This window comes from Bombina bombina, chromosome 7 (genome assembly GCF_027579735.1).
Source record: "Bombina bombina isolate aBomBom1 chromosome 7, aBomBom1.pri, whole genome shotgun sequence".
Taxonomy (NCBI): domain Eukaryota; kingdom Metazoa; phylum Chordata; class Amphibia; order Anura; family Bombinatoridae; genus Bombina; species Bombina bombina.
Window position 1 is genome coordinate 283,710,775 of NC_069505.1, and position 27,000 is coordinate 283,737,774.

A 27,000-nucleotide genomic window follows, 5' to 3' on the forward strand; every position below is an offset into this window, starting at 1 on the left:
TCAATCCCTACAGGAAGTGGCAAAGAGAGCACACAGCAAAGCTGTCCATATAGCTCCCCTCAGGCTCCGCCCCCCCAGTCATTCGACCGACGGTTAGGAGAAAAAGGAGAACCATAGGGTGCAGTGGTGACTGTAGTTATTGAAGATTAAATTTGAACCTGACTTAAATATCAGGGCGGGCCGTGGACTGAATACACCTGTAAGAGAAAGAAATTTATCAGGTAAGCATAAATTCTGTTTTCTCTTACTTGGTGTATTCAGTCCACGGATTCATCCTTACTTGTGGGATACCAATACCAAAGCAATAGGACACGGGTGAAGGGAGGGAACAAGTCAGGTAACCTAAACGGAAGGCACCACTGCTTGCAAAACCTTTCTCCCAAAAATAGCCTCCGAAGAAGCAAAAGTATCGAATTTGTAAAATTTGGCGAATGTATGCAGTGAAGACCAAGTCGCTGCCTTACAAATCTGTTCAACAGAAGCCTCATTCTTGAAAGCCCATGTGGAAGCCACAGCTCTGGTGGAATGAGCTGTAATTCGTTCAGGAGGCTGCTTACCAGCAGTCTCATAAGCCAATCGGATGATGCTTTTCAGCCAGAATGAAAGAGAGAGGTAGCAGTCGCTTTCTGACCTCTCCTCTTACCAGAATACACAACAAACAAGGATGATGTTTGTCTGAAATCTTTAGTCGCTTTTAAATAGAACTTTAAAGCATGAACCACATCAAGATTGTGCAACAGTCGTTCCGTCTTAGAAACTGGATTCGGACACAGAGAAGGAACAATGATTTCCTGGTTAATATTCTTATTAGAAACCACCTTTGGAAGGAAACCAGGTTTAGTACGCAAAACAACCTTATCTGCATGGAACACCAGATAGGGTGAATCACACTGTAAAGCAGACAATTCTGAAACTCTTTGAGCAGAAGAAATAGCTACTAAAACCAACACTTTCCAAGATAATAACTTATATCTATGGAATGCAAAGGTTCAAACTGAACCCTTTGAAGAACTGAAAGAACTAAATTTAGACTCCATGGAGGAGCCACAGGTCTGTAGACAGGCTTGATTCTAACTAAGGCCTGTGCAAACGCCTGAACGTCTGGTACAGCTGCCAGACGCTTGTGTAACAGAATAGACAGAGCAGATATCTGTCCCTTTAAGGAACTAGCTGACAGACCTTTCTCCAAACCTTCTTGGAGAAAAGACAATATCCTTGGAATCCTAACTTTACTCCACGAGTAACCCTTGGATTCACACCAACAAAGATATTTCCGCCATATCTTATGGTAAATTTTCCTGGTGACAGGCTTTCTGGCCTGTATCAGAGTATCTATAACTGATTCAGAGAAACCCCGCTTAGCTAGGATTAAGCGTTCAATCTCCAAGCAGTCAGTTGCAGAGAAACTAAATTTGGATGCTTGAAAGGACCTTGGATTAGAAGATCCTGTCTCGATGGCAGTTTCCATGGTGAGACCGATGACATGCCCACTAGGTCTGCATACCAAGTCCTGCGTGGGCACGCAGGCGCTATCAGAATTACCAAAGCCTTCTCCTGTTTGATTCTGGCTATTAGCCGAGGGAGAAGAGGAAACATTGGAAAGACATAAGCTAGACTGAATGACCAAGGCGCTATTAATGCATCTATCAATGCCGCCTTGGGATCCCTGGATCTGGATCCATAAAGGGGATGTTTGGTGTTCTGACGGGACGCCATCAGATCCAACTCTGGAATGCCCCAAAGCTGGGTCAGCTGAGCAAAAACCTCCGGGTGGAGTTCCCACTCCCCCGGATGGAAAGTCTGACGACATAGAAAATCCGCCTCCCAGTTGTCTACTCCTGGGATGTGAATTGCAGATAGATGGCAGGAGTGATCCTCCGCCCATTTGATAATCTTGGATACTTCCTTCATCGCTAGGGAACTCTTTGTTCCTCCCTGATGATTGATGTACGCTACAGTCGTGATGTTGTCCGACTGAAACCCGATGAATTTGACCTCTTATAGTTGAGGCCACGCCTGGAGCGTATTGAATATCGCTCTCAGCTCCAAAATGTTTATCGGGAGAAGAGATTCTTCCCGAGACCATAGTCCATGAGCCTTCAGTGAGTTCCAGACCGCACCCCAGCCTAGCATCGGTCGTGACAATGATCCACTCCGGTCTGCGGAAACTCATTCCCTGAGACAGGTGATCTTGAGACAACCACCAGAGAAGAGAGTCTCTGTTTTTTTGGTCCATTTGAATTTGAGGAGACAAATCTGCGTAATCTCCATTCCACTGTTTGAGCATGCACAGCTGCAGTGGTCTGAGATGGATTTGGGCGAAAGGGACTACGTCCATTGCCGCAACCATTAAACCAATTACTTCCATGCACTGAGCCACGGAAGGCCGAGGAATGGAATGAAGAACTCGGCAAGTATTCAACAGTTTTGACTTCCTGACCTCTGTCAGAAAGATTTTCATTTCTACCGAGTCTATTAGTGTTCCCAGAAAGGGAACCCTTGTGAGCGGGGACAGAGAACTCTTTTCTACGTTCACCTTCCACCCATGAGACCTTAGAAAGGCCAGAACGATGTCCGTATGAGCCTTGGCTCTGTGAAAGCACGACGCCTGTATTAATATGTCGTCTAGGTAAGGTGCTACTGCAATGCCCCGCGGTCTTAGTACCGCTAGAAGGGACCCTAGCACCTTTGTGAAAATTCTGGGAGCGGTGGCCAACCCGAAAGGAAGAGCCACGAACTGGTAATGTTTGTCCAGAAAGGCGAACCTTAGGAACTGATGGTGATCTTTGTGTATAGGAATATGTAGGTACGCATCCTTTAGATCCATGGTAGTCATATATTGACCTTCCTGGATCATCGGCAAGATTGCCCGAATGGTTTCCATCTTGAAAGACGGAACTCTGAGGAATTTGTTTTGAATTTTTAGATCCAGGATTGGCCTGAAAGTTCCTTCCTTTTTGGGAACTACGAACAGGTTTGAGTAAAAGCCCAGTCCTTGTTCTGCAACGCCTGTTTCTTTGTTTGGTCTGAAGACAAACGAGAAATGTGGAACCTTCCCCTTGGGGGAGAATCCTTGAATTCTAGAAGATACCCCTGAGCAACTATTTCTAATGCCCAGGGATCCGGAACGTCTCTTGTCCAAGCCTGAGCAAAGACAGAAAGTCTGCCCCCTACCAGATCCGATCCCAGATCGGGGGCTACCCCTTCATGCTGTCTTGGTAGCAGGAGCAGGCTTCTTGGCCTGTTTACCCTTATTAAAGCCCTGCAAGGGTTTCCAGGTTGCTTTGGGCTGGGAAGTGTTATCTTGCATTGCGGCAGCAGAGGTTGCAGCAGGTCCGCTCCTGAAGTTGCGAAAGGAGCGAAAATTAGCCTTGTTTTTGGCCTTAAATCTTGTGGAAGGGCATGGCCCTTGCCCCCAGTGATATCTGAAATAATTTCTTTCAGCTCTGGGCCGAATAGGGTTTTCCCCTTGAAGGGAATATTTAACAGTTTTGTTTTGGACGACACATCCGCCGACCACGATTTGGGTCAAAGCGCTCTTCGCGCCATAATGGCAAAACCTGAGTTTTTCGCCGCTAGTTTAGCTAATTGGAGAGCGGCATCAGTGATAAAAGAATTAGCCAGCTTTAAAGCGTGAATTCTATCCATGACCTCATCGTATAAAGTCTCCCTCTGGAGCGACTCCTCCAGGGCCTCGAACAAAAAAGCCGCTGCAGTAGTTACCGGAATAATGCAGGCAATTGGTTGAAGCAGAAAACCTTGCTGAACAAAAATTTTCTTCAGCAATCCTTCCAATTTTTTATCCATAGGATCTTTGAAAGCACAACTGTCCTCTATTGGTATAGTTGTATGCTTAGCTAGTGTTGAAACAGCCCCCTCTACCTTAGGGAACGTCTGCCACGCGTCCCGCCTAGGGTCGTTTATGGGGAACATTTTCTTAAAGATAGGTGGGGGAACAAAGGGTACACCTGGTCTCTCCCACTCCTTAGTCACAATATCCGCCACCCTCTTTGGGATCGGAAATGCCTCAGTGTATACAGGGACCTCTAAAAATCTGTCCATTTTACACAATTTTTCAGGGACCACCATGGGGTCACAATCATCCAGCGTAGCTAAAACCTCCTTAAGCAGGACACGGAGGTGTTCCAGCTTAAATTTATACGCTAAGGAATCTGACTCTGCCTGCTGAGAAACTTTTCCTGTGTCAGAAATATCTCCCTCAGACAGCCCTTCCCTCACTGCTACCTCTGAGTTTTGTGAGGGTACTACAGATAAATTATCCAAAGCTTCAGATTGCTCATCCTCTGTATTTAAAACTGAGCTATCGCGCTTTCTTGGAAAAACTGGCAGTTTCGATAAAAATGCTGCAAGGGAATTATCCATTACTGCTGCTAATTGCTGTAAAGTAATAGGGGCCAATGCGCTAGAGGTACTAGGCATCGCTTGCGCGGGCATAACTGGTGTAGACACATGGGGGGAGGAAGGACTATCCTCATTACCCTCCGTTAAGGAATCATCTTGGGCAGCATTTTTAATTGTCACTGGATGATCTTTAAAATGCTTAGATGTTTTTGCACACTTTAAACATAAATGCAATGGGGGTACTGCCATGGCTTTTGAACATAAAGAACAAGGTCTATCTGAAGGCTCAGACATGTTTGACACTCAGACAACACTAAAATATTGAAAAAAATACTTTTTAAAAAAACGTTACTGTCTCTTTAAATAATAAAAAGGCACACACTTTTTTTACCAAATCATCAAAAAACATCCGATCGTAATGAAATTTTCACCACATGATCCTAATGCCTTGAAATGATTGCACACAAGTTTTCAAATTGTTTAACCCCTTAATGCCCAAACCGGAGCAAAAACAGAATTTATGCTTACCTGATAAATTTCTTTCTCCTACGGTGTGTCCGGTCCACGGCTTCATCCTTACTTGTGGGAATATTCTCTTCCCCAACAGGAAATGGCAAAGAGAGCACAGCAAAAGCTGCCCATATAGCCCCCCTCTGGCTCCGCCCCCCAGTCATTCGACCGACGGTTAGGAGAAAAAGGAGAAACCACAGGGTGCCGTGGTGACTGTAGTGTATAGAAAGAAAAAATTTGAAACCTGACTAAAAGCCAGGGCAGGCCGTGGACCAGACACACCGTAGGAGAAAGAAATTTATCAGGTAAGCATAAATTCTGTTTTCTCCTACATTGGTGTGTCCGGTCCATGGCTTCATCCTTACTTGTGGGAACCAATACCAAAGCTTTAGGACACGGATGAAGGGAGGGAACAAGTCAGGTTACCTAAACGGAAGGCACCACAGCTTGCAAAACCTTTCTCCCAAAAATAGCCTCCGAAGAAGCATAAGTATCGAATTTGTAAAATTTGGCAAAAGTGTGCAGAGAAGACCAAGTCGCTGCCTTACATATCTGATCAACTGAAGCCTCGTTCTTGAAGGCCCATGTGGAAGCCACAGCTCTAGTAGAGTGAGCTGTAATTCGTTCAGGAGGCTGCCGTCCGGCAGTCTCATAAGCCAATCGGATGATGCTCTTCAGCCAAAAAGAAAGAGGTAGCAGTAGCTTTCTGTCCACTCCTTTTACCAGAATAAACAACAAATAAAGATGAAGTCTGTCTGAAATCCTTTGTTGCATCTAAATAGAATTTTAAAGCACGGACCACATCTAAATTGTGTAACAAACGTTCCTTCTTCGAAACTGGATTCGGACACAGAGAAGGAACAACTATTTCCTGGTTAATATTCCTGTTGGAAACCACTTTTGGAAGAAAACCAGGTTTGGTACGCAAAACAACCTTATCTGCATGGAATACCAGATAGGGTGGATCACACTGCAAAGCAGACAATTCAGAAACTCTTCTAGCAGAAGAAATAGCAACCAAAAACAGAACTTTCCAAGATAGTAACTTAATATCTATGGAATGTAGAGGTTCCCCTTGAAGAACTGAAAGAACTAAATTTAGACTCCATGGAGGAGTCATGGGTCTGTAAACAGGCTTGATTCTGACTAAGGCCTGTAGAAAAGCTTGTACAGCTGCCAGGCGTTTGTGTAACAAAACAGACAAAGCAGATATTTGTCCTTTTATAAAACTCGCTGACAACCCTTTATCCAAACCCTCTTGGAGAAAGGAAAGAATCTTAGGAATTTTAATTTTACTCCAAGAGAATCCCTTGGATTCACACCAACAGATATATTTTTTCCATATTTTATGGTAAATTTTCCTTGTCACAGGTTTTCTGGCTTGGACCAGAGTATCTATAACTGAATCTGAAAACCCACGCTTAGATAAAATCAAGCGTTCAATTTCCAAGCAGTCAGCTGCAGAGAGACTAGATTTGGATGTTCGAATGGACCTTGTACTAGAAGATCCTGTCTCAAAGGTAGCTTCCATGGTGGAGCCGATTACATATTCACTAGGTCTGCATACCAAGTCCTGCGTGGCCACGCAGGAGCTATTAGAATCACAGAGGCCTTCTCCTGTTTGATCCTGGCTACGAGCCTGGGAAGGAGAGGAAACGGTGGAAACACATAAGCTAGGTTGAACGACCAAGGCGCCACTAGTGCATCCACCAGTGTCGCCTTGGGATCCCTGGATCTGGACCCGTAGTGAGGAACCTTGAAGTTCTGACGAGACGCAATCAGATCCATGTCTGGAATGCCCCATAATTGAGTTATTTGGGCAAAGATCTCCGGGTGGAGTTCCCACTCCCCCGGATGGAAAGTCTGACGACTCAAATAATCCGCCTCCCAGTTGTCTACTCCTGGGATGTGAATTGCAGATAGATGGCAGGAGTGATCCTCCGCCCATTTGATGATCTTGGATACCTCTCTCATCGCCAAGGAACTCTTTGTTCCTCCCTGATGATTGATGTAAGCTACAGTCGTCATGGTGTCCGACTGAAATCTTATGAATCCGGCCTTCGCTAGTTGAGGCTAAGCCCGGAGCGCATTGAATATCGCTCTCAGTTCCAGGATGTTTATCGGGAGAAGAGACTCTTCCCGAGACCATAGACCCTGAGCTTTCAGGAAGTCCCAGACCGCGCCCCAGCCTAATAGACTGGCGTCGGTCATGACAATGACCCACTCTGGTCTGCGGAAACTCATTCCCTGAGACAGGTGATCCTGAGTCAACCACCAACGGAGTGAGTCTCTGGTTAACTGGTCTACTTGAATCTGGGGAGACAAGTCTGCATAATCCCCATTCCACTGTCCGAGCATGCACAGTTGCAATGGTCTTAGATGAATTCGAGCAAAAGGAACCATGTCCATTGCTGCAACCATTAAACCTATTACTTCCATGCACTGAGCTATGGAAGGCTGAGGAATAGATTGAAGAACTTGACAAGCCTTTAGCAGCTTTAATTTTCTGACCTCTGTCAGAAAAATCTTCATTTCTACAGAATCTATTATTGTTCCCAGAAAAGGAACTCTTGTAGATGGGGACAGGGAACTCTTTTCCATGTTCACCTTCCACCCGTGAGACCTGAGAAAAGCTAATACAATGTCTGTATGAGCCCTTGATCTGGAAAGGGACGACGCTTGGATTAGGATGTCATCTAGGTAAGGTGCCACTGCAATGCCCCTCGGTCTTAGAACCGCTAGAAGGGACCCTAGCACCTTTGTGAAAATTCTGGGAGCAGTGGCTAAACCGAATGGAAGAGCCACGAACTGGTAATGTTTGTCCAGAAAGGCGAACCTTAGGAACTGATGATGATCTTTGTGGATAGGGATATGTAGGTACGCATCCTTTAAATCCACGGTAGTCATGTATTGACCCTCCTGGATTGTTGGTAAAATCGTTCGAATGGTTTCCATTTTGAACGATGGAACTCTGAGGAATTTGTTTAGAATTTTTAAATCCAGAATTGGTCTGAAAGTTCCCTCTTTTTTGGGAACTACAAACAGGTTTGAGTAAAACCCCTGACCTTGTTCCACTGTTGGAACTGGGTGTATCACTCCCATCTTTAATAGATTTCCTACGCAATGTAAGGATGCCTGTCTCTTTATCTGGTCTGAAGATAAGCGAGACATGTGGAACCTTCCCCTTGGAGGAAGTTCCTTGAATTCTAGAAGATAACCCTGAGAGACTATTTCTAGTGCCCAGGGATCCTGAACATCTCTTGCCCAAGCCTGAGCAAAGAGAGAAAGTCTGCCCCCTACTAGATCCGGTCCCGGATCGGGGGCTACCCCTTCATGCTGTCTTGGTAGCAGCAGCAGGCTTCTTGGCCTGTTTACCCTTGTTCCAGCCTTGCATTGGTTTCCATGCTGGCTTAGCCTGGGAAGCGTTACCCTCTTGTCTAGAGGCTGCAGAGTTAGGAGACGGTCCGTTCCTGAAGTTGCGAAAGGAACGAAAATTAGATTTGTTCTTAGCCTTGAAAGGCCTATCCTGTGGGAGGGCATGGCCCTTTCCCCCAGTGATGTCTGAAATAATCTCCTTCAATTCTGGCCCAAAAAGGGTCTTACCTTTGAAAGGAATATTAAGCAATTTTGTCTTGGTTGACACATCCGCCGACCAAGATTTTAGCCAAAGCGCTCTGCGCGCCACATTTGCAAAACCTGAATTTTTCGCCGCTAATTTCGCCAATTGCAAAGCGGCATCTAAAATAAAGGAATTAGCCAACCTTAGTGCGTGAATTCTGTCCATGACTTCCTCATATGGAGTCTCCTTATTGAGCGAATTTTCTAGTTCCTCGAACCAAAAAGACGCCGCCGTGGTGACAGGAATAATGCACGAAATTGGCTGAAGGAAACCTTGCTGAACAAATATCTTTTTAAGCAATCCTTCCAATTTTTTATCCATAGGATCTTTGAAAGCACAACTGTCCTCAATGGGAATAGTCGTGCACTTGGCCAACGTAGAAACTGCTCCTTCAACCTTAGGGACTGTTTGCCATGCGTCCCTTCTGGGGTCGACAATGGGGAACATTTCTCCCACTCCTTGTTCACTATGTCCGCCACCCTCTTGGGTATCGGAAAGGCATCAGCGTGCACAGGGACCTCAAGGAATTTATCCATTTTGCACAATTTCTCTGGAATTACCAAAGAGTCGCAATCGTCAAGAGTAGTTAGCACCTCCTTAAGCAGGGCGCGGAGATGTTCTAACTTAAATTTAAACGTCACGATATCAGGTTCTGCCTGCTGAGAAACTTTTCCTGAATCAGAAATTTCTCCCTCAGACAGACCCTCCCTCACTGCCAATTCAGACTGGTGTGAGGGTATTACAGATAAACTATCATCAGCGCCCACTTGCTCATCCTCTGTATTCAAAACTGAGCAATCACGCTTTCTGGGAAGTGTTGGCAGCTTGGATAAAAGATTTGCTATAGAATTATCCATTACTGCAGTTAATTGTTGCATAGTAACAAGCATTGGCGCGCTAGATGTACTAGGTGTCGCCTGCGCGGGCATAACTGGTGTTGACACAGAAAGAGAGGATGATGAACTATCCCCACTACCTTCATTTGAAGAATCATCTTGGGCAACCTTATTAAATGTGACATTACTGTCCTTACTTTGTTTGGACGCCATGGCACAATTTTCACATACATTTAAAGGGGGAATCACCTTGGCCTCCATACACACAGAACATAATCTATCTGAAGGTACAGACATGTTAGACAGACTTAGTCAGGCTATTAATGCAAAAAAAAAGTTTTTAAACAAAACCGTTACTGTCTCTTTAAATAATAAACAGAGTACACTTTATTTCTGAAAGTTTGAAAAACTATGAAGGAATTATCCGATCTTTACGGAATTTGCACCCTAGTGTCTTAATGCTTTGAAAGTATTGCACACCAAATTTCAAGTCTTTAACCCCTTAAATGAGCAAACCGGAGCTAATTGTTCAATTTAGCAGTTTAAACCCACTACAGTCCCTGCCACAGCCTTTTGCTGCGGCTTTACCTTCCTTGGGGGTTATTCACCACAGAAATAAGCCTCTTAGAATCGTTTTTGTGGCCACAGGACCCTCTCACATGAAGCTGCATGCACTGCTTCCAGAAGTAACTGCGCAATATAAGGCGCGAAAATGAGGCTTCCTCCCTCTGCATACCAAAGTGAAGGGGCCTTCATGACTAGATTAGGTGTCTAACACACTGCCAGGCGTAATAAAACGTTCCCAAAAGTGTTTCCAAGTCTCAAAACACTCCAAAAATCAAATAAATATTATATAAATCAATCGATTTAGCCCACAATAGTGTCAACCAGTATATAGCCCATTTATAAGCCTTCATTCTGTTATGAGTCTAAGAAAATGGCTTACCGATCCCAAAAGGGAAATGACAGTCTTCTAGCATTACTATGTCTTGTTAGAAAAGAGACTAGTCATACCTGGAGCAGAAAAGTCTGCAAACTGTTCCCCCCAACTGAAGTTCTCTGGGCTCAACAGTCCTGCGTGGGAACAGCAATGGATTTTAGTTACTGTTGCTAAAATCATACTCCTCTTTTAACAGAACTCTTCATCACTTTCTGTTGTAGAGTAAATAGTACAAACCGGCACTATTTTAAAATAAACTCTTGATAGAAGAAATAAAAACTACAACTAACACCACATACTCTTTACCATAGTTGGAGATGCTACTTGTTCAGAGCGGCAAAGAGAATGACTGGGGGGCGGAGCCAGAGGGGGGGCTATATGGGCAGCTTTTGCTGTGCTCTCTTTGCCATTTCCTGTTGGGGAAGAGAATATTCCCACAAGTAAGGATGAAGCCGTGGACCGGACACACCAATGTAGGAGAAATTAAGTAAACACCCGGTTTAACCCACTACAGTACGATGCCACAGTCTTTGCTGTGGCTTTACCTTCCTTTAGGGTTATTTGCAGGTGTAAATTAAGCCTCCCTGAAGTCCTCCTGTACTCTAAAGGCTCTGCACATGAAGCTGCGTGGAGCTGTGTTGCAAATCAACTGAGCAATTGAGGCGCGAAAATGAGGCCCCCTCCTTCATTACTCCAGAGTTATGGGGCCTTTCTGAGTCAGATTAACTGTCTTACAGAATGCCAGGCGTAAAAAAGTCCCCAAAAAGTGTTTCCAACGTTTAAAACGCTCAATAAATATAAGATTACCTTAATAAAGTAATCGATTTAGCCCATCACAGTGTCTGTCAGTATTAAAGCTCTTAACTGAAGCCATCATTCTATAATGTGTCTCAGAAAATGGCTTACCTTCCCTCATGGGATATCTGTCAGTCTTCTAGCACTACCAGGTCTTGTTAGAAAAAAATGACTGAACATACCTTAAGCAGAATAAGCCTGCAAACTGTTCCCCCCAACTGAAGTTCTCCTGTACTCAACAGTCCTGTGTGGGAACAGCAATGGATTTTAGTTACAACATGCTAAAATCTTTTTCCTCTCAGCAGAAATCTTCATCACTTTCTGCCTCAGTGTAAATAGTACAAACCGGCACTATTTTAAAATAACAAACTTGATTGAAGAAATAAAAACTACAAATCTAACACCACATACTCTTTACCCTCCCATGGAGATGCTACTTGTTAGAGCGGCAAAGAGAATGACTGGGGGGCGGAGCCTGAGGGGAGCTATATGGACAGCTTTGCTGTGTGCTCTCTTTGCCACTTCCTGTAGGGATTGAGAATATCCCACAAGTAAGGATGAATCCGTGGACTGAATACACCAAGTAAGAGAAAAATCATCCAGTCAACCACAAATCATGTACTGGTTATGATGTGCTGGGTAATATAAATGCGAATAATTCTGACTCACATGTGGCTTGGTGACAGATGGGCTATTTATAAACCCAGAGTAGCGTATAGCAAATAAACACACATTGCTAAATGGCAGGTTGTAAAGACGTGCTTATCATTCTTAATAAACAAGAAACATAAGAACAAAAGGAGAAATATTGAGATATCTTCAGCAGATACACAAGAGTATATATTACAATAAATTTACATAGGCTCAAATGCCTGCAGTTTAAGGCCTTGACATCTGGGCCAGGAAAAAAAGCAATATATTCAGGTTATTGTAAAATAAAATAACCCTACTTTTGAAATATTTATATATATATGTTAATATATAAAATCAGGATACAGTTTTCTACTGAAATGCAGAATAAAAGTCTGTGTATAAGGTAGGCAAGGAACAGAGCAGTTGTGTGGTCTCTCTCCTACAGCTGATAAAATTCATGAGAATTGATAGAATTTATACATTAGAGGGCTGCTCACATCCAAAAACGTCTTTCCTACCTCCATGCTGACAGTACAAAACAAAAAAGTTAAAAAGTTAGAACCATTGTTGTGTTTTCCGATGTCTCCTCTAATTTGGAAAACACATCTCTGACCATAGTTTTTTAAGATGCACATTTGGGTATTCTTTTTTTCTCTTATACTTTATTTTAAACAGAAGAAGCCTAAAAGGGGCTCCTTAACTACACCAATAAAAAAAAAAAAAAAAAAAAAAAAGTAGGCATCTTCTTTTAGTGTAAAAGTCTGTACATTATTTTTTATTTTTATTTTTTTCATTTATAGATCTTCAGTGGCTGGAAATGTGTTTTTAGTGCATGTTGCTGGCAACTGCAATGGCTTCCTGGATCTCTCGAATGATCAGAATTCGTGCTAGCATCTGCTCCATTTGCTCTCTGCTGATTGGCTGGGTGGAGTACCAAATCGGGCTGTTAGGGGCAACAACAGGTTCTGGTGTCAGGTAAAATGTGTCATTTCGACCTTTCACACTCTGCGGGCTAAAAAAAAAAAAAAAAAGTTAATACAAGTCACAGGAGTCAGAGCTTTTGGTTCTAAATGTTTGGATTATTCCAGCTATAATATATATATATATATATATATATATTAATTTCTTTCATGTAATTGGCAAGAGTTCATGAGCTAGTGACGTATGGGATATACAATCCTACCAGGAGGGGCAAAGTTTCCCAAACCTCAAAATGCCTATAAATACACCCCTCACCACACCCTACAAACTTTACCTCCTATGGAGATGGTGAAGTAAGTTTGTGCTTGATTTTCTTCTGCGATATGCGCTTCTCAGCATTTTGAAGCCAGATTCCTCTCAGAGTACAGTGAATGTCGGAGGGATGTGAAGGGAGTTTCACCTATTGATTCTATGATTTTCCTCAAGGGAAATCTTTTCAAAGGTTCTCTGTTATCGGTCGTAGAGATTCATCTCCTACCTCCCTTTTCAGATCGACCATAGACTCTCATACTCCATTACCTCTACTATTACTGTTTCAGTACTGGTTTGGCTATCTGCTATATGTGGATGGGTGTCTTTCGGTATGTTTTTATTACTTAAGACACTCTCAGCTATAGTTTGGCACTTTATGTATTTAAAGTTCTAAATATATGTACTTATATTTGCCATGAGTCAGGTTTATATGTATTTCCTTTTGCAGACTATCAGTTTAAAAATTGGGAAAATATATTTAGGAAGTTATTTTTTCTTACCTTGTGTATAGTCTTCTTTTAAAATTGACTGCTTTTTCATTAATTTTCGCTGGCAAAATTAGGCTCGCAAGGTCGCAAAATGCTGATATTTATTGCGTCATTCTTGGCGCAAGAGTTTTTTTGGTGTGAAGGTATGTTCGGTGACGCAAATTCGTCATTTCTGGCGTCTTAGTTGACGCCAGGTTTCCTTGCACAAGGTTGCGTCTGCCATGACGCGAGTTGCGTCATTTCCGGATGTTGTTAGTACCAAAAAATTTCATTTTGCATTGTGTGTCATACTTGGAGCCAAATAAATTATTTATTTAAACCCCACTTCCTATATGCCCCTTGCCTTTTCAATGCTCAGAGGGCTAATGCTGTTTGCATTTTTTTCCCATTCCTGAAACTGCCATATAAGGAAATTGAAAATTTTGCTTTATATGTTTTTCTCTTACATTTGCAAGATGTCTCAATCTGGTCCTGTCTCAGAAACCACTGTTGGATTCCTGCTGCCTGATAACATTCTACCAAAAAACATAATTTATGCTTACCTGATAAATTCCTTTCTTCTGTAGTGTGATCAGTCCACGGGTCATCATTACTTCTGGGATATTACTCCTCCCCAACAGGAAGTGCAAGAGGATTCACCCAGCAGAGCTGCATATAGCTCCTCCCCTCTACGTCACTCCCAGTCATTCGACCAAGGACCAACGAGAAAGGAAAAGCCAAGGGTGAAGTGGTGACTGGAGTATAAATGAAAAAATATTTACCTGCCTTAAAAACAGGGCGGGCCGTGGACTGATCACACTACAGAAGAAAGGAATTTATCAGGTAAGCATAAATTATGTTTTCTTCTGTTAAGTGTGATCAGTCCACGGGTCATCATTACTTCTGGGATACCAATACCAAAGCAAAAGTACACGGATGACGGGAGGGATAGGCAGGCTCTTTATACAGAAGGAACCACTGCCTGAAGAACCTTTCTCCCAAAAATAGCCTCCGATGAAGCAAAAGTGTCAAATTTGTAAAATTTGGAAAAAGTATGAAGCGAAGACCAAGTTGCAGCCTTGCAAATCTGTTCAACAGAGGCCTCATTCTTGAAGGCCCAAGTGGAAGCCACAGCTCTAGTAGAATGAGCTGTAATTCTTTCAGGAGGCTGCTGTCCAGCAGTCTCATAAGCTAAACGAATTATGCTACGAAGCCAAAAAGAAAGAGAGGTAGCGGAAGCTTTTTGACCTCTCCTCTGCCCAGAGTAAATGACAAACAGAGAAGACGTTTGTCGAAATTCCTTAGTTGCCTGTAAGTAAAATTTTAGAGCACGGACTACATCCAGGTTGTGCAGTAGACGTTCCTTCTTTGAAGAAGGATTTGGGCATAAAGAAGGAACAACAATCTCTTGATTGATATTCCTGTTAGTAACTACCTTAGGTAAGAACCCAGGTTTAGTACGCAGGACTACCTTATCCGAATGAAAAATCAAATAAGGAGAATCACAATGTAAGGCTGATAATTCAGAGACTCTTCGAGCCGAGGAAATAGCCATTAAAAATAGAACTTTCCAAGATAACAACTTTATATCAATGGAATGAAGGGGTTCAAACGGAACGCCCTGAAAAACATTAAGAACAAGGTTTAAACTCCATGGTGGAGCAACAGTTTTAAACACAGGCTTAATCCTGGTCAAAGCCTGACAAAAAGCCTGGACGTCAGGAACTTCTGACAGACGTTTGTGTAACAGAATGGACAGAGCTGAGATCTGTCCCTTTAATGAACTAGCAGATAAACCCTTTTCTAAACCTTCTTGTAGAAAAGACAATATCCTAGGAATCCTAACCTTACTCCAAGAGTAACCTTTGGATTCACACCAATATAGGTATTTACGCCATATCTTATGGTAAATCTTTCTGGTAACAGGTTTCCTAGCCTGTATTAAGGTATCAATAACTGACTCAGAAAACCCACGTCTTGATAAAATCAAGCGTTCAATTTCCAAGCAGTCAGCTTCAGAGAAGTTAGATTTTGATGTTTGAAGGGACCCTGTATCAGAAGGTCCTGTTTCAGAGGTAGAGACCAAGGTGGACAGGATGACATGTCCACCAGGTCTGCATACCAAGTCCTGCGTGGCCACGCAGGTGCTATTAGAATCACTGATGCTCTCTCTTGTTTGATTCTGGCAATCAATCGCGGAAGCAACGGGAAGGGTGGAAACACGTAAGCCATCCTGAAGTCCCAAGGTGCTGTCAGAGCATCTATCAGGACTGCTCCTGGATCCCTGGATCTGGACCCGTAACGAGGAAGCTTGGCGTTCTGTCGAGACGCCATGAGATCTATCTCTGGTTTGCCCCAACGTCGAAGTATTTGGGCAAAGACCTCCGGATGAAGTTCCCACTCCCCCGGATGAAAAGTCTGACGACTTAAGAAATCCGCCTCCCAGTTCTCCACTCCCGGGATGTGGATTGCTGACAGGTGGCAAGAGTGAGACTCTGCCCAGAGAATTATCTTGATACTTCCATCATAGCTAGGGAGCTTCTTGTCCCTCCCTGATGGTTGATGTAAGCTACAGTCGTGATGTTGTCCGACTGAAACCTGATGAACCCCCGAGTTGTCAACTGGGGCCAAGCCAGGAGGGCATTGAGAACTGCTCTCAATTCCAGAATGTTTATTGGCAGGAGACTCTCCTCCTGACTCCATTGTCCCTGAGCCTTCAGAGAATTCCAGACGGCACCCCAACCTAGAAGGCTGGCGTCTGTTGTTACAATTGTCCAGTCTGGTCTGCTGAATGGCATCCCCCTGGACAGATGTGGCCGAGAAAGCCACCATAGAAGAGAATTTCTGGTCTCTTGATCCAGATTCAGAGAAGGGGATAAGTCTGAGTAATCCCCATTCCACTGACTTAGCATGCACAGTTGCAGTGGTCTGAGGTGTAAGCGTGCAAAGGGTACTATGTCCATTGCCGCTACCATTAAGCCGATTCCCTCCATGCATTAAGCCACTGACGGGTGTTGAATGGAATGAAGGGTGCGGCAAGCACTTTGAAGTCTTGTTAGCCTGTCCTCTGTCAGGTAAATCTTCATTTCTACAGAATCTATAAGAGTCCCCAGGAAGGGAACTCTTGTGAGTGGAACGAGTGAACTTTTCTTTTCGTTCACCTTCCATCCATGTGAACTTAGAAATGCCAGCACTAACTCTGTATGAGACTTGGCAGTTTGAAAGCTTGAAGCTTGTATCAAAATGTCGTCTAGGTATGGAGCTACCGAGATTCCCCGCGGTCTTAGTACCGCCAGAAGAGCACCCAGAACCTTTGTGAAGATTCTTGGAGCTGTAGCCAATCCGAATGGAAGAGCCACAAACTGGTAATGCCTGTCTAGGAAGGCAAACCTTAGGTACCGATAATGATCTTTGTGAATCGGTATGTGAAGGTAAGTATCTTTTAAATCTACAGTGGTCATGTACTGACCCTCTTGGATCATAGGTAAAATTGTCCGAATAGTCTCCATCTTGAACGATGGAACTCTTAGGAATTTGTTTAGGATCTTTAAGTCCAGGATTGGTCTGAAAGTTCCCTCTTTTTTGGGAACCACAAACAGATTTGAGTAAAACCCCTGTCCCTGTTCCGATCGTGGAACTGGATGGATTACTCCCATTAACAAGAGCTCTTGTACGCAGCGTAGAAACGCCTCTTTCTTTGTCTGGATTGTTGACAATCTTGACAGATGAAATCTCTCTCTTGGAGGAGAGTATTTGAAGTCCAGAAGGTATCCCTGAGATATTATCTCTAGCGCCCAGGGATCCTGAACATCTCTTGCCCAAGCCTGGGCGAAGAGAGAAAGTCTGCCCCCCACTAGATCCGATCCCGGATCGGGGGCCCTCAATTCATGCTGTCTTAGGGGCAGCAGCAGGTTTCCTAGTCTGCTTGCCCTTGTTCCAGGACTGGTTAGGTTTCCAGCCTTGTCTGTAGCGAGCAACAGCTCCTTCCTGTTTTGGTGCAGAGGAAGTTGATGCTGCTCCAGCTTTGAAATTACGAAAGGAACGAAAATTAGACTGTCTAGTCTTGGCTTTGTCCTGAGGCAGGGCATGGCCTTTACCTCCTGTAATGTCAGCGATAATCTCTTTCAACCCGGGCCCGAATAAGGTCTGCCCTTTGAAAGGTATATTAAGCAATTTAGACTTAGAAGTAACATCAGCTGACCAGGATTTTAGCCACAGCGCCCTGCGTGCCTGAATGGCGAATCCTGAATTCTTCGCCGTAAGTTTAGTAAGATGTACTACGGCCTCCGAAATGAATGAATTAGCTAGTTTAAGGACTCTAAGCCTGTCCGTAATGTCGTCCAGAGTAGCTGAACCAATGTTCTCTTCCAGAGACTCAATCCAGAATGCCGCTGCAGCCGTGATCGGCGCAATGCATGCAAGGGGTTGCAATATAAAACCTTGTTGAACAAACATTTTCTTAAGGTAACCCTCTAACTTTTTATCCATTGGATCTGAAAAAGCACAGCTATCCTCCACCGGGATAGTGGTACGCTTAGCTAAGGTAGAAACTGCTCCCTCCACCTTAGGGACCATTTGCCATAAGTCCCTTGTGGTGGCGTCTATTGGAAACATTTTTCTAAATATCGGAGGGGGTGAGAACGGCACACCGGGTCTATCCCACTCCTTAGTAACAATTTCAGTAAGTCTCTTAGGTATAGGAAAAACCTCAGTACTCGTCGGTACCGCAAAATATTTATCCAACCTACACATTTTCTCTGGTATTGCAACTGTGTTACAATCATTCAGATCCGCTAACACCTCCCCTAGTAATACACTGAGGTTTTCCAGTTTAAATTTAAAATTTGAAATATCTGAATCCAGTCTGTTTGGATCAGAACCGTCACCCACAGAATGAAGTTCTCCGTCCTCATGTTCTGCCACCTGTGACGCAGTGTCTGACATGGCCCTAATATTATCAGCGCACTCTGTTCTCACCCCAGAGTGATCACGCTTACCTCTTAGTTCTGGTAATTTAGCCAAAACCTCAGTCATAACAGTAGCCATATCCTGTAATGTGATTTGTAATGGCCGCCCAGATGTACTCGGCGCTACAATATCACGCACCTCCCTCTGAGCGGGAGATGTAGGTACTGACACGTGAGGCGAGTTAGTCGGCATAACTCTCCCCTCGTTGTTTGGTTAAATTTGTTCAATTTGTACAGATTGACTTTTATTTAAAGTAGCATCAATACAGTTAGTACATAAATTTCTATTGGGCTCCACTTTGGCATTGCAACAAATGACACAGGTATCATCCTCTGAATCAGACATGTTTAACACACTAGCAAATAAACTTGCAACTTGGAAATACAATTCAATTAGAATAATATTAAAACGTACTGTGCCTTTAAGAAGCACAGAAGATCTATGACAGTTGAAAATTAATAAATTGAAACAGTTATAGCCTCAATCCTTGTAAACAACACAACTTTAGCAAAGGTTTAATCCCATTAGCAAAGATAACAAATTCTGAAAGCAGGAAACAAATTACAGAATAAACGTTTTTTTATCTCAGTCAAACTATAATTCTCACAGCTCTGCTGAGAGAAATTACCTCCCTCAAAATAAGTTTTGAAGACCCCTGAGCTCTGTAGAGATGAACCGGATCATGCAGGGAATACAATGAGTTGCTGACTGAAATATTTGATGCAGTAAAAGCGCCAAAAAAACGGCCCCTCCCCCTCACACACAGCAGTGAGGGAGAACAGAAACTGTCAGAAAAACAGATTAAGCAACTGCCAAGTGGAAAAATAGTGCCCAAACATTTATTCACTCAGTACCTCAGTAAATGAAAACGATTTTACATTCCAGCAAAAACGTTAAACATAATCTCTAGTTATTAAACAGCTTTATGTATTTCTTACAGTGTAATTCTAGTGAAGTACCATTCCCCAGAATACTGAAGTGTAAAGTATACATACATGACATTATATCGGTATGGCAGGATTTTCTCATCAATTCCATTGTCAGAAAATAAAAACTGCTACATACCTCTATGCAGATTCATCTGCCCGCTGTCCCCTGATCTGAAGTTTACCTCTCCTCAGATGGCCGAGAAACAGCAATATGATCTTAACTACTCCGGCTAAAATCATAACAAAAACTCTGGTAGATTCTTCTTCAAACTCTGCCAGAGAGATAATAACACACTCCGGTGCTATTTTAAAATAACAAACTTTTGATTGAAGATATAAAACTAAGTATAATCACCATAGTCCTCTCACACATCCTATCTAGTCGTTGGGTGCAAGAGAATGACTGGGAGTGACGTAGAGGGGAGGAGCTATATGCAGCTCTGCTGGGTGAATCCTCTTGCACTTCCTGTTGGGGAGGAGTAATATCCCAGAAGTAATGATGACCCGTGGACTGATCACACTTAACAGAAGAAATAAGTGTATCTGTTGTAAATTAGCGGAGATTATATCTCCAGCTGTGGTATGTAATAGTTGACATGATAAGCTTTTACATGCAGAGAATGTATCCATCACTACTAGTACAATGCCTGTTGTACCTTCAACATCTAATGTACAAATCATCCCTGTGAATATAAAAGATGTTATTGCTGATGCGATTCCGAAGGCTTTGCCTGCTATTCCGCCTTCTAATAAACGTAAAAGGTCTTTCTAAACGTCTCAGAGTTGATGAAATTTCAAATAACTGACAACATACTGAATTATCCTCCTCTGATGAGGATCTATCGGATTCAGAAGATCCTACCTCAGATATTGACACTGACAAATCTTCTTATCTCTTTAAGATGGAGTATATTCGTTCCTTATTAAAAGAGGTGTTGATTACTTTGGATATTGAGGAAACTAGTCCTCTTGAAACTCAAACTAGTAAATGTTTAAATTCTGTTTATAAACCTCCTGTGGTTACTCCAGAGGTTTTTCCAGTTCCTGATGCTATTTCTGATATGATTTCAAAGGAATGGAATAGGCCTGGCACTTCTTTTATTCCTTCTTCTAGGTTTAAAAAGTGGTATCCTTTGCCAGCAGTTAGTTTGAAGTTTTGGGAAAAAATCTCCAAAGTTGATGGGGCTATCTCTACTCTGGCTAAACGTACTACTATCCCTATGGAAGATAGTACATCCTTTAAAGACCCTTTAGACAGGAAACTTGAATCTTATCTAAAGAAAGCTTATTTATATTCTGGCTATCTTCTCAGGCCTGCTATTTCTATGGCTGATGTTGCAGCTGCATCAACTTTTTGGTTGGAAAGCTTAGCGCAACAGGAAACAGACCCCGATTTGTCTAGCATTGTTCGCTTGCTTCAACATGCTAATCATTTTATCTGTGATGCCATTTTTTTATATCATCAAAATTGATGTTAGATCTATGTCTTTAGCTATTTTAGCTAGAAGAGCTTTGTGGCTCAAATATTGGAATGCTGACATGGTATCTAAATCTAGATTACTATCTCTTTCTTTCGAAGGCAACAATTTGTTTGGTTCTCAGGTTGGATTCGATTATTTCAACTGTCACTGGGGGGAAGGGAGTTTTTTTTTTACCCTCCGGATAAGAGATCTAAGGGTAAATCTAAAGCTTCAAATCGTTTTCGTTCTTTTCGACAAAATAAGGAACAGAAAGTCAATCCTTCCCCCAAAGAATCTGGTTCAAATTGGAAGCCTTCTTCAAGTTGGAATAAATCCAAGCAATTTAAAAAAAACAAAGACAGCCCCCATGTCTGCATAAGGGTGCGGCACTCATTCCAGCTCAGCTGGTAGGGGGCAGATTTTCCAAAACATTTGGGCAGATTCTGTCCAAAATCAATGGATTCAGAGTATTGTCTCTCAAGGGTATCGGATAGGATTCAGTGTAAGACTTCCTGTGAGATTTTTTCTCTCTTGCGTCCCAGTAAAGTCTCAGGCTTTTCTGAAGTGTGTTTCAGATCTAGAGCTTTCAGGGATAATCATACCAGTTCCGTTCCAGGGTCTGGGGTTGTATTCAAATCTTTTCATTGTCCCAAAGAAAGAAAATTCATTCAGGCCAGTTCTGGATCTGAAAGTTTTGAATCGTTTTGTAAAAAGTGCCAACTTTCAAAATGGTGACTATAAGGACTATTCTGCCTTTTGTTCAGCAAGGTCATTATATGTCCACGATAGACTTACAGGATGCATATCTTCATATTCCGATTCATCCAGACCGCTATCGGTTTCTGAGATTCTCTTTTCTAGACAAGCATTTCCAATTTGTCGCTTCTCCATTTGGCCTAGCGACAGCTCCAAGGATTTTTACAAAGGTTCTCCGTGCCCTACTCTCTGTAATCAGAGAACAAAGTATTGCGGTGTTTCCTTATTTGGACGATATCTTGGTACTAGCTCAGTCTTTACATTCTGCAGAATCTCACACAAATCAACTAGTGTTGTTTCTTCAAAGACATCGTTGGATGATCAATTTACCAAAGAGTTCCTTGATTCCTCAGACAAGGGTCACAATTTTAGGTTTCCAGATAGAGACAGAGTCATGGACACTGAATCTAACAGACAAGAGACGAATAAAATTAGTTTCAGCTTGTCGAAACCTTTAGTAGCTATGTGCATGGAAGTTTTAGGTCTCATGACTCATCGGACGCAATCCCCTTTGCTCGTTTTCATATGAGACCTCTCCAGCTTTGTATGCTGAATCAATGGTGCAGGGATTATACAAAGATATCACAATTAATATCCTTAAATCCCAAATGTTCGACTCTCTCTGACTTGGTGGTTAGATCACCATTGTATAGTTCAAGGGGCCTCTCTTGTTCGTCCAACCTGGACTGTGATCAGAACAGATGCAAGTCTTTCAGGTTGGGGAGCTGTCTGGGATCTCTGACAGCACAAGGAGTTTGGAAATCTCAAGAGGCGAGATTACCAATCAATATTTTAGAACTCCGCGCTATTTTCAGGGCTCTTCAGGTTTGGCCTGTGTTGAAGAGAGAATCGTTCATTAGTTTTTAGACAGACAATATCACAACTGTGGCATATATGTCAATCATCAGGGTGGGACTCACAGTCCCCTAGCTATGAAAGAAGTATCTCAGATATTTTCTTGGGCGGAATCCAGCTCTTGTCTAATTTCTGTGGTACATATCCCAGGTGTAGACAATTGGGAAGCGGATAATCTCAGCCGTCAGACTTTACATCCGGGGGAGTGGTCGCTCCATCCAGATGTGTTTTTTCAGATTGTACAGATGTGGGGTCTTCCAGAAATAGATCTAATAGCTTCACATCTAAACAAGAAACTTCCCCGGTACCTGTCCAGGGATCCACAGGCGGAGTTGGAGGATGCGTTAGCAGTTCCTTGGTTTTACCAACCTGCTTATATCTTCCTGCCTCTAGTAGTTCTTCCAAGAGTGATCTCCAAGATCATCATGGAACGATCGTTTGTGTTTCTGGTAGTACCAGCATGGCCTCACAGGTTCTGGTATGCAGATCTTGTCCGGATGTCCAGTTGCCAACCCTGGCCAATTCCTTTAAGACCAGACCACCTGTCTCAAGGGCCGTTTTTCCATCAGGATCTCAAATCATTAAATTTGAAGGTATGGAAATTGAACGCTTAGTGCTTAGTCAGAGGTTTCTCTGACTTAGTGATTGATACTATTTTACAGGCTCGTAAATCTGTCTCTAGGAAGATTATCGATTCTGGAAGACTTATATTTCATGGTGTTCTTCTCATAAATTTTCCTGGCATTCTTTTAGAATTCCTAGAATTTTACAGTTTCTTCAGGATGGTTTGGATAAAGGTTTGTCTGCAAGTTCTTTGAATGGACAAATATCTGCTCTGTTTTGTTTCAAAGAAAGATTGCCAAGCTTCCTGATATTCACCGTTTTGTACATGCTTTGGTCGGTGTCAAGCCTGTCATTAAATCAATTTCTCCTCCTTGGAGTCTTAATTTGGTTTTGAAGGCTTTAGAGGCTCCTCCTTTTGAGCCTATGCATTCCTTGTATAATAAACTATTTTCTTGGAAAGTGCTGTTCCTTTTGGCTCTCTCTTCTGCTAGAAGAGATTCCTAATTATCTGCTCTTTCTTGTGAGTCTCCTTTTCTGATTTTCCATCAGGATAAGGCAGTTTTGCAGACTTCATTTAAATCTCTACCTAAGGTTGTGAATTCGAACAACATTAATAGGGACATTGATGTCCCCTCTTTGTGTCCTAATCCTAAGAATTCTTTGGAGAGATCCTTACATTCTCTGGGTGTTGTAAGAGCTTTGAAATATTATGTTGAAGCTACTTAAAGTGAAGGTAAACTAAACTGCACTGCAATGAATAAATGAATATATCAAGCAAAATCAATATTATGTTCATTCATCATTATTTCTCAATTTCAATATTACCTTAGATATTAGCTTTATTTCGCATCGATTATGCCATCCTAAAATCAACCCGTAATTAATTTTTTTCTTCTAAACAACGGTCACGTTGTTTAATCATCCAATTGATTCTTTGGCCGTTAGGCGGCCGTCAAATGACGTAATGAGTGGATGCTTCTTTCTGCTCATGCGTAAACTTCTGTAGTTCATACTAGCAAAGCGAGCGCGTCCACGTTTAGCGCATGCGCATTAACACGATCATTGGGCAGGCATTGTTACAACCGCATCGGATCCGCAAACGGCAAAAGTATGCGCATGCGCCCTGGTTAGATGCTCGATGTGCACGTGCCCAGTAGACATGTATAGAGCGGGTGGGACCGCTCTATACGTCACTGTCTAAGAAAGCAGGAAATGCTGAATGGGAGGAGAATCGCAAGGCAACAAGCATAAAAATAACGGTATATAAATAAAAATTAAAAATAGACTTATTGCAAAAAAAAAACTTAGCGACTGGGTTTAACACAGGAAAAGGATTATAAATATCAATTTTTAATGCCCAAACTTTACCTTCACTTTAAGATTTCAGGAAGACGTCTAGTCTATTTTTTGTCTTTTCTGGTTCTAGGAAAGGTCAGAAAACCTCTGCCATTTGCTTGGCATCTTGGTTAAAGCTTTTGATTCATCAGGCTTATTTGGAGTCGGGCCAGGCCCAGCCTCAGAGAATCACAGCTCATTCTACTAGATCAGTCTCCACTTCGTGGGCTTTTAAGAATGAAGCTTCAGTTGATCAGATTTGCAAAGCAGCAACTTGGTCTTCTTTGCATACATTTACTAAATTCTACTGTTTTTATGTATTTGCTTCTTCGGAAGCAGTTTTTGGTAGAAACGTTCTTCAGGGAGCTGTTTCAGTTTGATTCCTCTGCTTATGTTTTAAGTTTTTTCTTTGCATTTATGATAAAAACTTATTTCTTTTGGGTGTGGATTTAATTTTTTCTGCGGAAAATGGCTGTTTTTATCCCTCCCTCTCTAGTGACTCTTCTGTGGAGTTCCACATCTTGGGTATTGCTATCCCATAGGTCACTAGCTCATGGATTTATGCCAATTACGTGAAAGAAAACATAATTTATGTAAGAACTTAGCTGATAAATTAATTTATTTCATATTAGCAAGAGTCCATGAGACCCACCCTTTTTATAGTGTTTATGATTTTTTTTTATATAAAGCACAATTATTTCCAGTTCCTTTTTAGATGCTTTTAACTTATTTTTCTTTCACCCCACTACTTGGCTATTCGTTAAACTGAATTGGGTCTGTGGTTAGGGGTGTATTTTTAGGGATTTTGAGGTTTGGGAAACTTTGCCCCTCCTGGTAGGATTGTATATTCCATACGTCACTAGCTCATGGACTCTTGCCAATATGAAAGAAATTAATTTATCAGGTAAGTTCTTAAATAAATTATGTTTTTTTTTTAATTGAGATTTCTAGAAATATTTTCCTGGTGTAAGGATTGTTTAAAGGGACAGTTTAAGCCAGAATTTTTATTGTTTAAAAATATAGATAATCCCTTTATTACCCATTCCCCAGTTTTGCATAACCAACAGTTATATTAATACACTTTTTACCTCTATGATTACCTTGTATCTAAGCCTCTGCAAACTGCCCCCTTATTTCAGTTAATTTGATCGACTTACATTTTAGCCAATCAATGCTGACTCCTAGGTAACTCCACGGCCGTGAGCACAATGTTATCTATATGGCACACATGAACGAACGCCCTCGAGTTGTAAAAAAATGTCAAAATGCATTTAGATAAGAGGCGGTCTTCAAGGTCTAAGAAAACATAATTTATGCTTACCTGATAAATTCCTTTCTTCTGTTGTGTGATCAGTCCACGGGTCATCATTACTTCTGGGATATAACTCCTCCCCAACAGGAAATGCAAGAGGATTCACCCAGCAGAGCTGCATATAGCTCCTCCCCTCTACGTCAGTCCCAGTCATTCGACCAAGAAACAACGAGAAAGGAGTAACCAAGGGTGAAGTGGTGACTGGAGTATAATTTAAAAGATATTTACCTGCCTTAAAACAGGGCGGGCCGTGGACTGATCACACAACAGAAGAAAGGAATTTATCAGGTAAGCATAAATTATGTTTTCTTCTGTTATGTGTGATCAGTCCACGGGTCATCATTACTTCTGGGATACCAATACCAAAGCAAAAGTACACGGATGACGGGAGGGATAGGCAGGCTCATTATACAGAAGGAACCACTGCCTGAAGAACCTTTCTCCCAAAAATAGCCTCCGAAGAAGCAAAAGTGTCAAATTTGTAAAATTTGGAAAAAGTATGAAGCGAAGACCAAGTTGCAGCCTTGCAAATCTGTTCAACAGAGGCCTCATTCTTAAAGGCCCAAGTGGAAGCCACAGCTCTAGTGGAGTGAGCTGTAATTCTTTCAGGAGGCTGCTGTCCAGCAGTCTCATAGGCTAAACGTATTATGCTACGAAGCCAAAAAGAGAGAGAGGTAGCAGAAGCTTTTTGACCTCTCCTCTGTCCAGAGTAAACGACAAACAAGGAAGAAGTTTGGCGAAAATCTTTAGTTGCCTGCAAGTAGAACTTGAGGGCACGAACTACATCCAGATTGTGTAAAAGACGTTCCTTCTTTGAAGAAGGATTTGGACACAAGGATGGGACAACAATCTCTTGATTGATGTTCCTGTTAGTGACTACCTTAGGTAAGAACCCAGGTTTAGTACGCAGAACTACCTTGTCTGAGTGAAAAATCAGATAAGGGGAATCACAATGTAAGGCTGATAACTCAGAGACTCTTCGAGCCGAGGAAATAGCCATTAAAAACAGAACTTTCCAAGATAACATCTTTATATCAATGGAATGAAGGGGTTCAAACGGAACACCCTGTAAAACGTTAAGAACTAAGTTTAAACTCCATGGTGGAGCAACAGCTTTAAACACAGGCTTGATCCTAGCTAAAGCCTGACAAAAGGACTGGACGTCTGGATTTTCTGACAGACGTCTGTGTAACAAGATGGACAGAGCTGAAATCTGTCCCTTTAATGAACTAGCTGATAAACCCTTTTCTAAACCTTCTTGTAGAAAGGACAATATCCTAGCGATCCTAACCTTACTCCAGGAGTAACCTTTGGATTCGCACCAGTATAGGTATTTCCGCCATATTTTATGGTAAATCCTTCTGGTAACAGGCTTCCTAGCCTGAATCAGGGTATCAATAACCGACTCAGAAAAACCACGTTTTGA

The 27,000-nt window shown here is 42.3% G+C and overlaps 1 protein-coding gene across 3 annotated transcripts in view; it reads right to left on the minus strand.

The window, feature by feature from the left end:
- Positions 1–11,806: 11,806 nt before the first annotated feature.
- QRICH1 (glutamine rich 1) overlaps positions 11,807–27,000 on the minus strand; it is a 111,190-nt gene continuing 95,996 nt past the window's right edge. For all 3 annotated transcript variants that reach the window (XM_053720806.1, XM_053720804.1, XM_053720805.1), the window contains one exon: positions 11,807–12,707. In XM_053720806.1, coding sequence (XP_053576781.1) covers positions 12,521–12,707 — 187 coding nt within the window. In that variant the 3' untranslated portion in view covers positions 11,807–12,520. The remainder of the gene's footprint in view (positions 12,708–27,000) is intronic.